This window comes from Pholcus phalangioides, unplaced genomic scaffold (genome assembly GCF_987345545.1).
Source record: "Pholcus phalangioides strain wild (caught in Gottingen) unplaced genomic scaffold, Ppha-v1.0 ptg000015l_1, whole genome shotgun sequence".
Taxonomy (NCBI): domain Eukaryota; kingdom Metazoa; phylum Arthropoda; class Arachnida; order Araneae; family Pholcidae; genus Pholcus; species Pholcus phalangioides.
This window is the reverse complement of record NW_028301608.1, coordinates 117834187-117845003: the sequence shown is the minus strand read 5'-3', so window position 1 is coordinate 117845003 and position 10817 is coordinate 117834187. Positions and strand designations below refer to the sequence as shown.

At 43.9% G+C, this 10817-nt stretch overlaps 4 protein-coding genes and 1 non-coding gene across 5 annotated transcripts; 3 read left to right on the top strand and 2 right to left on the bottom strand.

Moving 5' to 3' along the window:
- Window positions 1–1030: 1030 nt before the first annotated feature.
- LOC149077868 (histone H4) lies at window positions 1031–1342 on the bottom strand. Its single transcript, XM_089242434.1, has one exon. The coding sequence runs from the start codon at window positions 1340–1342 to the stop codon at window positions 1031–1033; it is 312 nt and encodes a 103-aa protein (XP_089098560.1).
- Window positions 1343–1927: 585 nt separating this feature from the next.
- Window positions 1928–2046, top strand: LOC149077867 (5S ribosomal RNA). The gene has a single exon (XR_016194277.1). It is a non-coding gene; the product is annotated as a 5S ribosomal RNA (ribosomal RNA).
- Window positions 2047–2799: 753 nt separating this feature from the next.
- On the top strand, window positions 2800–3174 carry LOC149077866 (histone H2B). The gene has a single exon (XM_089242433.1). It carries the CDS (start codon window positions 2800–2802, stop codon window positions 3172–3174), a length of 375 nt encoding a protein of 124 aa, XP_089098559.1.
- Window positions 3175–5162: 1988 nt separating this feature from the next.
- Window positions 5163–5537, top strand: LOC149077865 (histone H2A). Its single transcript, XM_089242432.1, has one exon. The coding sequence runs from the start codon at window positions 5163–5165 to the stop codon at window positions 5535–5537; it is 375 nt and encodes a 124-aa protein (XP_089098558.1).
- Window positions 5538–6040: 503 nt separating this feature from the next.
- On the bottom strand, window positions 6041–6451 carry LOC149077864 (histone H3). Its single transcript, XM_089242431.1, has one exon. It carries the CDS (start codon window positions 6449–6451, stop codon window positions 6041–6043), a length of 411 nt encoding a protein of 136 aa, XP_089098557.1.
- Window positions 6452–10817: the final 4366 nt, after the last annotated feature.

Below are 10817 nucleotides of genomic sequence, written 5' to 3'. Positions count from 1 at the left end.
GAAAAAGGGGGCGAAAGCTGGCAGCAAGAAACCGAAAGCTGCTCCCTCTCATCCGAAAGTATCGGAAATGGTGAACAGTGCCATCACCAGTCTTAAAGAACGGGGCGGATCTTCACTGCAGGCCATCAAGAAGCACATCGGTGCCCAGTACAAGGTGGACGTGGACAAGCTTTCACCCTTCATCAAGAAGTACCTGAAGAGCGCCGTAGTCAGCGGAGCCCTGGTTCAGACCAAGGGCAAGGGTGCCACCGGATCTTTCAAATTGAGCGCATCCGGGCAGAAGAGCAAGGAACCCTCTGCCGCTGCCAAACAGGTGAAGAAACCCAAGAAGGAAGGCGCTTCGAAAAAACCCAAATCCCCCAAGAAGACCGCAAAGCCCAAACAGAAGTCCGAGAAAAAGAAAGCAGCCCCCGCAAAGAAATCGACGGTCAAGAAATCTGCTCCGAAGACCAAGTCTCCGAAAAAAGCAGCCAAACCATCGAAACCGAAAGCGGCGAAGCCGAAAAAAGCAAAGTCCACTCCGAAAAAGACGACGGCAAAGAAAGCAAAAAAATGAGGGAGTAAGCCCAAGGCTTGAAGGAAAAAAAAAAAAAGGCTCTTTTCAGAGCCAAGAAATGTTTGTGAGAAGGTGCCGAACTCGCATATAAATATATGATACGTGTTATCATGATAATATATAAATACATAACATAAATAATCAACGCGATTTTGTTATTAAAGCGCGCGAACACAAATATATATATATATATATATATATAGAACATAAAGCCCCTTACGAGGTCTGACGAGACCTCGCAGCTCTGGGGGGGGGGGGGGGGCCCGTATAGTACTTGACCTTTGACGAAAGTACGATTACAGCAATATTTTTTTTGTAATAAATATTTAGTACCAACCCTTTAAGTTTAGTTTTTTAAACATATTTAACAAAGTTATGCGACTCAGTTTCAACCTATCATATATTTTTTGGCCCTGAGAAGGGCCTTTTTTTTTTTCTCCTCCGCGTCTTCTATGAAAACCGCATATGCTGTTTTTAACCGCCGAAACCGTACAGGGTTCTGCCTTGTCTCTTCAGCGCATAGACCACGTCCATGGCGGTGACGGTTTTCCTCTTGGCGTGCTCGGTGTAAGTGACAGCATCCCTGATAACGTTCTCGAGGAAAACTTTGAGAACTCCACGGGTCTCTTCGTAAATGAGACCGGATATACGTTTCACACCACCACGACGAGCCAAACGACGGATGGCGGGTTTCGTAATGCCCTGGATGTTATCGCGAAGAACTTTACGATGTCTCTTCGCTCCTCCTTTGCCCAAACCTTTTCCTCCCTTGCCTCGACCAGACATGTTGAATTTGCGAAATCTGAAGCAGAAATGAAAGGAAATCGACAATAATCACGATCTCTGTCTCGAAAGCGCGGAGCTGACGTCACCGCTGTCTAACGGGCATTGGTCCGCCGACGAGGCGTTATTCGATTGGTCGATAAAAGACTTGATTTATCCCCCCCCTTTGACAGGAGGGGGGGGGGGAACCGTTATTTCTTCCCCCCCCCCTCCAGAAAATTATCGCAGCAGCACTGAAAGTTGGCGGAATCGATGCCTACTGTAAGAGTACAGATTGAACTGGAAAAAGAAAACAACATTTTCGGCGGAAACTAGAGAATGTCTTAAACATTTTGCGCAAAAAAGAAAAATTGTAGAAGGGCCCTTAGGCGGAATTCCTCACATGTCCGTCAACCAGCTTGTGCGTCTGCGCTTTCGGCAGATGAAAGAGCCTCCTTTGTGATGTCATCAATTAGAGTACCAGTGTGATGTGACACCATCTGTGCCCCAACTCCCACGGGAAGAAAGGAACAAAGCAGCGGAAATGGACGGGCTCCTTTGAATAGATTTTATGATCACTTAAGAAGTGTGAAAAGAGCATTATGTATCGCCAACGGCCATACCATGCTGAAAACACCGGTTCTCGTCCGATCACCGAAGTTAAGCAGCATCGGGCGCGGTTAGTACTTGGGAGGGTGACCACCTGGGAACACCGCGTGCTGTTGGCATCACTTTTCTTTCTTTTTTTAAATCGGTAAGTAACATAATTTTCCAATAATTTAATTTAAAAATATGTGTATGTGGGGGGGGGGGGGGAAGAAGAGAGGGAATAAAAGAAAATTAAACAAATTAATATACTATACGGCCAGTGATATGGGCCTATATGGCTCTGCTTAGTGCTGCCATCTACTGTTGGAATTTTTTTTCCTTTCAGTAATTTCTTCTAATCCCACAATCCATGGCAAATTTCTTTAATAAGATTTAATTTCAAAATATTCAAATTAAAGAAAAATTAAATTTATTTCAAATAAATCAGTGATTCATATACGATTCTACTTAGCACTGCGAGATACTGTTGGCATCATCATATAAATCCTCTTTTTTTATTTATTTGATAATTATGTTTAATCGGATAATCCAATACATAACATTTTCCACAAGCGATTGAATTTTGAAATCTGTGTGTGTGTGTGTGTGGGGGGGGGGGGGGGGGGGGGGTTTGGAAAGGAAGCGGGGGGGGGGAACAAATTCAATTTCTTAGGTAATTCAGTTCCCGAAGGCGAAGTTGATATATGACTCTGCTCAGTGCTGCCATCTACTGGTGAACAATACGAATTCCCTTCCCCCATTGTTTATATTTGAGATTGGGTTGCGGAAAATCACAAATGAGAAACTTCACTTGTGGAGTAAACTTGAAATCCTTTCGTTATGAAAAAATTTCAAAATTTTTTAACACATTTTCGTAATTTTTTGCAGGTAAAATGCCGCCACAACCTTCAGGAAAAGCTGTGAAGAAAGCCGGAAAGGCCCAGAAGGCTGTCCGTGCTGGAGACAAGAAAAAAAGGAAGAAGCGAAGGAAGGAGAGCTTCGCAATCTACATCTACAAGGTTCTGAAGCAGGTCCACCCAGACACCGGGATATCTAGCAAGGCTATGTCAATTATGAACTCCTTCGTAAATGACATCTTTGAAAGAATTGCAGCGGAATCATCACGACTGGCCCACTACAACAAGAGAAGCACCATCACCAGTCGAGAAATCCAAACTGCAGTGCGGCTGTTACTCCCCGGAGAACTCGCCAAGCACGCAGTGTCTGAAGGAACGAAAGCTGTCACCAAATACACCAGTTCAAAGTAACTTCTTTTCGTTCAGGGTGGGGGGGAAAAAAAAAGGCCCTTTTGAGGGCCAATAAATCGAGTAAGAAGGTTTAACCCTGGTCGCAAACGACTTGTTGCCTAACATAACGGTAATTTAATATAGCAATAATATAATGAGGTGTAATGTAACGTTAGGAGTGCTTACCTTTCATGAAGAAGAAACCAACAATCCTTGTGAATTTATCCCTGGAAAAAAAAAAACATAAATAAATAAGCTATTCGAGCATGCATATATATATATATATATATATATATAAAATCAATGAAATTTCTGCGAAAGAAAAATGTGATGGATGGGGGAAAAAAAAAAGAAGAAACTGTCTTGGGTGGGATTCGAACCCATGCTCGCGTGGAACCGGAATGAAAATTCAAATAAAACCCCCTTATTTTTCCGCCCGCGGCGCCCCCGCGAGGGGTTCCCCAGGTAAGGTATAGCTTCGCAACAATACTTTCTACCACACAATAGATATACCACGTGATATGTTCGGCGCAACAATATTTAAAATATCATTATCTGCCTCCGAATATATTCTCTTGAGTCCAGCGTCTTATCCATTAGGCCACAACGACACAGTCATCTGTTACAATTAACACGATTACGTTATAAACTGCTACAATAATTTTTTAGCAAAAAAAATTCTGTGCCGATACGATACTTTTGAAAGGTAAATTATCATACGATAACAATTTGTAATTATTATAATAAATAACAATTAATTATCATAGCCAAATGCAGATTCGAACAGTAGATTCCCTTTGCGATTTATTTATTTTACATACAATATGTATTTTACATTTATTCATTACATTTATATATTTTACATACAATTTATTTCATTATCATTACAATACTACAATCATTACATTAATTTATTTCATTATAATAACCAAATGCAGATTCGAACCCATGACTTTCATAAACACTAGGCTCAAGATTCGTGTCCGTCGTCGTAACCATTACGCCACTAGACACGACATACATCATTCCTAGTTAGCTACTGAAAGTCAGCGATGCAAAGAAACGAGAAATGCCAACTTCTTTTTTTTTTTTCTGTTTCAATTTCACACAAAAATAGGAAATTATAATTTCACTACAATCTACGTTCATGAACAATTAAATATTCATTTATGATTTCATACTTCTTTTGTGAATATAAACATTATTTCCAGTATTTCGCATGCGTCCCACTTTGTTTCAATTTCATTTTAGCCCCCAGTGTATTATATTAACACATCTCGTTTCGCCAAGTTTATTTACTTCATTTTAGCCTTTCCTTCATTTACCCTAACGTTTCACATTCATTTTGTGCATATAAACATTATTTTAGTATTTCCCATGCGTTCACTTTGTTTCAACAAGTTCATTACCTTTCAGCTCTTTGTGCATACCAGCATCATATTAGAATATCTGTGCTTTGTGCCGCCTTTAAACTCGTTTTTTCTTGGAAGTTCAGCCCATTAAGCAAAAAATAAGTATAGAACCGAATGCTAAATATGAATAAAATAATTTATTTCCTTGAAAATTAGAAAACTTTTCTGTCCCGTATACGGGACGTCAGTAATCTTTAACTTCAACGACGAAAGAGACATGCCATACATGCAGTAGTGCTAAACAAACACCACCTCTAATAACAAAAGGAAAAAAAGAAATAAGTTTCATTTAAAAACGAAGAAATGTATGGGGGGGGGGGGGGGAAAGAGAAGAGAAACCGTTAATACGGGGAGGGAGAAGGAAATGCGGGTCATATAGTCAGCGGAACCTTTTAGTTTTATCGATTATTATTCGGTTCAAAACTACGAAGGCGTTTCTCGTCTACAACTACGACGAACGCGGATCGCGAAAACGCCAAAAAGGGGCACTATTGGCTGAAAGGAAAACAAGGAAGGCAGAGCTCTCAGGCTGATATTGGCGGCGCCAAAAAAAAAGCGCGAAGCGCGATTCCGATCATTTTTTAGGAAAAATTAAACATGTCTGGACGTGGAAAAGGAGGAAAAGTGAAGGGGAAGAGCAAGACCAGGTCTAGCCGTGCCGGTCTACAATTTCCCGTCGGCCGTATCCACCGTCTCCTTCGAAAAGGCAACTACGCCGAGAGGGTAGGTGCCGGAGCTCCGGTATACCTGGCCGCCGTCCTGGAATACCTGGCCGCCGAAGTTCTCGAATTGGCAGGAAATGCAGCGCGAGACAACAAGAAAACCAGGATCATTCCCAGACATCTGCAGCTGGCGATCAGGAACGACGAAGAGTTGAACAAGCTCTTGTCCGGAGTGACCATAGCTCAGGGAGGAGTGCTGCCCAACATCCAGGCAGTTCTCTTGCCCAAGAAAACCGAAAAGAAAGCTTAAGTCAAGCGAGAGAGGAAGAAAAAAAAAAAAAGGCCCTTATCAGGGCCAATAAATCACGCAAAGAGGTCACGCTAAATCGCATTGTTTAATAATAATAACACAGTCGCCTCAATGTCCCCCGGGGAAATTAGAGACTGGTTCCGAAACACAATCGCATTGTCCGCTGGGGATAGCCACGCCCAGACCATAAAAGTGACCCCCCAGTAAACAAAGCAACTCTATTCGAATCCGGCGAGTCTAGAAGTCTGGGTTGGGTGAGGCACAATAGTAATAAAATACAGCGTCACATTTCTCTCAGCGCTGCGCGCAAAACAAAAAACAAAAAAAAAAAACATACGTGGCTTGTCCTAACTTTCTTTTCTAATCAATCAGAAAAATTTCATGTATGGATTAAAAAAAACTATTTCAACTCGTGTGTGGCAATGCGAATGAAAAGGCGCACCTCTTTGCATGTGTTGGCCCTTAGAAGGGCCGTTTTTTTTTTCCTACTCCTCCTTCACGACTTAAGCTCGTTCACCCCGGATCCTACGTGCAAGCTGAATGTCTTTGGGCATGATGGTAACTCTCTTGGCGTGGATAGCGCACAAGTTGGTATCTTCGAACAGACCGACGAGATAGGCCTCGCTGGCCTCCTGCAAAGCCATGACAGCAGAGCTCTGGAAGCGCAAATCGGTCTTGAAGTCCTGGGCGATCTCACGGACGAGGCGCTGGAAGGGCAATTTCCTAATGAGCAATTCCGTCGACTTCTGGTAACGACGGATCTCTCTGAGGGCCACGGTACCGGGCCTGTAACGATGGGGCTTCTTCACTCCCCCCGTCGCCGGGGCACTCTTACGAGCAGCCTTGGTCGCGAGCTGTTTCCTGGGGGCCTTGCCTCCGGTACTCTTTCGGGCAGTCTGCTTGGTCCTAGCCATGTCTGCGTATCGATGAAAGAAACGTCTGAACGCGTTGAGAGCAAGACGATAAATGTTTCTCCTCAATTTTTGACATTGACATTGATTTGACGGTTCACTTGGGGTCCCGGAAGCCACTGTGGTAGTGGTCCATACCCCCTTCATCATTTCCTCGCCATCTGCGCAGCGATTAGTGCGAGTAGCCTTAACGATAAGTGCAGATTAGATATATATAAATTTGTTCTCCTTGTGAGAACTGGCGCCCCCTTGCGGGAGATTCAAGAGCTCAGAGTGTTACGTTCGCGTTCGTTCATCATACAGCAGAATGAGTAGTGTTGACCATGGATCGATCGATCGTGCTTGTCCGTATATTCTTTGTTTCGTCCGACGCCTGTAGCGCGGGGGGGGGGAACTTGCCCTAGTCGTGTTTACCTAATAAAAACGGGTTCTCCTAAGGGCCCAGGCAGATGTTAAACACCTGCCTGTTTTTGGATTATCGGTCCAGTTATTTCGGTGCGAATTATCGGTATATGGGTACTTTATGAAAGGATTCAAATTTTAATGGTACATAATTACAAAAAGTTATTACTAGGTATCTATATTTATACTTTAGAAATATTCCCACCACCTGAGTATATTTATATACAGCATATACTAATCAAGAGTACTGAAAGACATGTTCAGTAATATTCTAAAATAAGTTCTAATCAGATAGATATATACAACATATTTACTATAATTAATCCCTTCACCAGATAATATATATACACTATTTACAATCTAATTACACCGCCGTTCAGCGGGGGATCGGTATGGATGGGGGGGGGAAGAAGGGTTCTCTTCTTTCCTCCTTTTCTTTCCTTCTCGAGAGCGGAGAGGCTCTTCCCCGTCTTCGCCCTGTGGGGGGGAGGTGGGGAAGGGGTTCCTCGCTATCAGTTTTCCTTTTCAGACAGCTCCTTTTGTCCGTTTCCTTCTGCTCCTATTGTGTGGGGCCGCGCTGCTCCTATTGTTTGGCTGTTATCTTCTAGGGTTGAGTGTTATGCGATCTTCTTTTCCTCCTGTTTCTTTTCCCTGTGTCTGGCCCTCCCTTCTCTCTTCAGAGTTGGGCTCTTTGCTCTTCTACCTTTTCTCCCTCCCTGTGGAGTGAGGATTGGGGGGGGGGGGGATCTGTCAGTTGGTTTCGTTTTGTGATGGATTTTCTATCGTTTGTTTAATTAGAGCCCTGGTAGCTCGGGTCTTGTCATGTGGAGGATATTCTTAGGCCGTCTTCTAGCCAAGAATTCGGCGCTATCGTAGCTTGATATTTGGCTGAGGTGCCAATATTCAGAGTTTTCCAGAGATTCAAAGAATCTTGTGGCCAGTCGAAGGTTATAATCGAAAACGGTTTCTAGTTTAATATCATCTCTAATATTGCGGTTCCTAATGTACCACGGGGCCTTAAGGGCTTTTCGAATAAATTTATTTTGTTCCCGTTCGATCTTAATAATTATTGAATCGCGGTTATACAGCCAGCATACGGACCCGTAGGTCATTACCGGCCGTATAACCATTTTATAGAGAATGATCTTGTTCTTGGTCGACAGAGCAATTCTGTGACGCACTATTTTGTTCATTTCGTGTATGGCTCTTGTGGCTCTACTTATTGCTTCGCTGCAGTGTTGATTGAAGCTGAGGTTCTTATCGAGGACAACTCCGAGGTATTTGGCCCTTAAGGACGGTTCAATTCGTGTCCCGCTGACAATTAATGCTGCCCCTTGTGGCAGGTTTTCTGGTCGTACTCCGGTGATCCATAAAAAGATGGTTTTTGAAGCGTTGAGTTTTGCTCTGCTATTAATGCACCATCTTTCTATATCTGACGTCGTTTCCTGAAGGGCTTCTAATGCCTTCAATGGGTTCCAGTGGCACTGGGCGACCGCGCTGTCATCAGCGTAAAGAGCCGTAAGTCCCGTGGGGCTTACGGGGAAGTCGTTCATATGGTAATTATGAAGTGCCGGTCCGAGAACGCTTCCTTGGGCTATAGATGCCCTTAATGGTCGCTCGGACGAGTATGTGTCGTTAATTTGGACTTTGAAGGTTCTTCCTTCAAGATAATTTTTTGTAAAGTTAACTAAGCTACGGGGTACGTTCATACCAATTAGCTTGTGCAATAGCCCGTTATGCCAGACCTTGTCGAAACTTTTGGATAAATCGAACATGGCTATTGCAGCTGTTTTTCGATGCATGCGGACCCATTGAAGGTATTCGATGACCCTCAGGAGTTGCGTCGTGGTCGAATGTCCACTCCTGAAGCCGTGTTGCTCCGGAATGATTATATTTCTGTTTTCATTAAATTTATCAAATCTTTTAATTACAATTCTTTCAAATACCTTGCTCAGGCAGCTGAGTAATGAGATTGGGCGCCAATTCGAGGCAAAAACCAAGTCTTGGCCGGCCTTCGGAATTAGTCTGATAATGGCAAATTTCCACGCAGTGGGATAATGTTGGTGCCGCATTATCTCGTTGAAGAGTCTCGTTAGAATTTTTATGAAATTTTGAGGGAGCTCTTTAATCGCTCGATTCGTGATTTTGTCGAATCCTGGTGCTTTTTTGATTTTAAGTTTTTTAATTACCTGTTTGACCTCCTCTTCGTCAGTTGGGTACAATGCCGTACCGTATTCAAAGTTGGTTGAGGCGAAGAACCTGGATACGCTTCTGTTGATTTTTTGGATCGTTTGGATCGGAGTATTGTCGTTGGGACTGAATTGGTCCTCAAGGGAGTCTGCAAACACCTCGGCTCTGTCCTCGTCGGAGACCACTAGGCCGTTGGGGCCGTGTATAGCCCTCATTGCCTCAGCCCTGGGCTTGCAGATTTTGTAGACCTTATAGAAGGAGCCGTCTTCACAGTTGGCCTCTTCTATGAAGTTTTGATATCGGTCTTGTACGAAGTTTCTGATTTCTTTGGAAACCTCTCTCTTCAGTTTCGTGAAATTTCTGTGGTTTTCTTTTGTGCGGGCGTTTTGCCAAATGCGTCTTTTTTTGTTCTTCTCCTTGATAAGATGTTTTAGCCATTGAGGCAATGCTAGTGGGTTTCCGGCCCGAGGAGGGGTCTGCGAAGCTTTATCAACGGCATTTTGGATGGTATCCGTGATGTCGTCCACAGCTGTATCTAGTTCTTGGGGGGTTCGGAACCAGCAGTCTGGCCCGGGGAGGAGCGCAAGGTGGCGCTTGTATACCTCCCAGTTAGTACGTTTTTTAGGTTTTTGGCCGTCAGGCAAAAGGAAGTCGATCTCCATGATGATTGGGATATGATCTGAAGACAAAATATCCTTGACCTCAATCGACATTGCGACGTTAAGATTTTTCGTAAGGGCAATGTCGAGTGTATCTGAGTACATTTTATGGTTATCAGGATGAAATGTGTGGGCAACTGTGCCAAAGGGGCGGATATTCTTGCTTCTGCAATACCTTTCCAATATTTTACCATGCTTGTTGTAACCTCTACTGTTCCAGTACTTCGACTTGCAGTTGTAGTCACCCGCCATTATGGCTGGGTGCCTACAGTTGAAGAAGACGTCCAGTGGGACAAAGTCCAAGTTGTTTTGTGGAGGCTTATACACTGCTCCTAATCTGATGACCTTACGGTCCTTGCAGTGGATATCTACTGCAAGAGTTTCGATATTAGTAGAGTCTGGGAGATCGACTACTGAATACGCTAAATGCCGTTTGATAATTATCGCGACTCCCCCCCCGTGACCAGAGACTCTATCTTTACGAATAACATCGCAATTAGCGACTCTGATGGTGTCGTGGGGGCGAAGCCAGGTCTCGTTTACTAGTAGAACATCAATATTGAATTGCTCTATCGACTCACGAACCTCGACCATGTCGTCTTTTATGCTGCGTGCATTCCACGCCATTATCGTTAGATTTTTAAAATTTTGAACACTTCTACTGGCCATTGAACAAGATTTTTTGAATCTCGACTAGGAAAATGTTGAAGAAGATGTTGATTTTGTCTTCTTTCGTTTTTGCGAGTGCTATCTTTAACAAGCAATTTGACACCGTGGTCATAAGAGACCCGATTGGGAAATCGTCGGTGTTATTGTGGGCGTTGGCGCTCGCGATGTTTTGTTTATCGGCGCCGGCCTCTTCTCTTGGGGGAGTTGCCATGGTAACTTCTTTTCCCTGCTCTTTCCTCACAGCGGGAGGCAGCTCGGTCGCTGCTCCTACCCCCTGGGCAGTTGGTAGCGGTTGCCAGGCAACCGTTCTGGCTGAGCGCGCCGGGGGGGGAGGGGGAGAAGAAGCAGAGGTAGATGGGAGAGGAGAAGCCATTGTTTGGTGCGCTTCGCACTCCCTTATCACCTTTTCGCTGGTCCTCTCTTTCTCCTCCACTCTCCTTTCCCTCTCC

What these genes read in the sequence shown, in the direction of transcription:
- LOC149077868 (XM_089242434.1), bottom strand. Translation starts at nt 1,342, where the DNA reads ATGTCTGGTCGAGGCAAGGGAGGAAAAGGTTTGGGCAAAGGAGGAGCG.
- LOC149077866 (XM_089242433.1), top strand. Translation starts at nt 2,800, where the DNA reads ATGCCGCCACAACCTTCAGGAAAAGCTGTGAAGAAAGCCGGAAAGGCC.
- LOC149077865 (XM_089242432.1), top strand. Translation starts at nt 5,163, where the DNA reads ATGTCTGGACGTGGAAAAGGAGGAAAAGTGAAGGGGAAGAGCAAGACC.
- LOC149077864 (XM_089242431.1), bottom strand. Translation starts at nt 6,451, where the DNA reads ATGGCTAGGACCAAGCAGACTGCCCGAAAGAGTACCGGAGGCAAGGCC.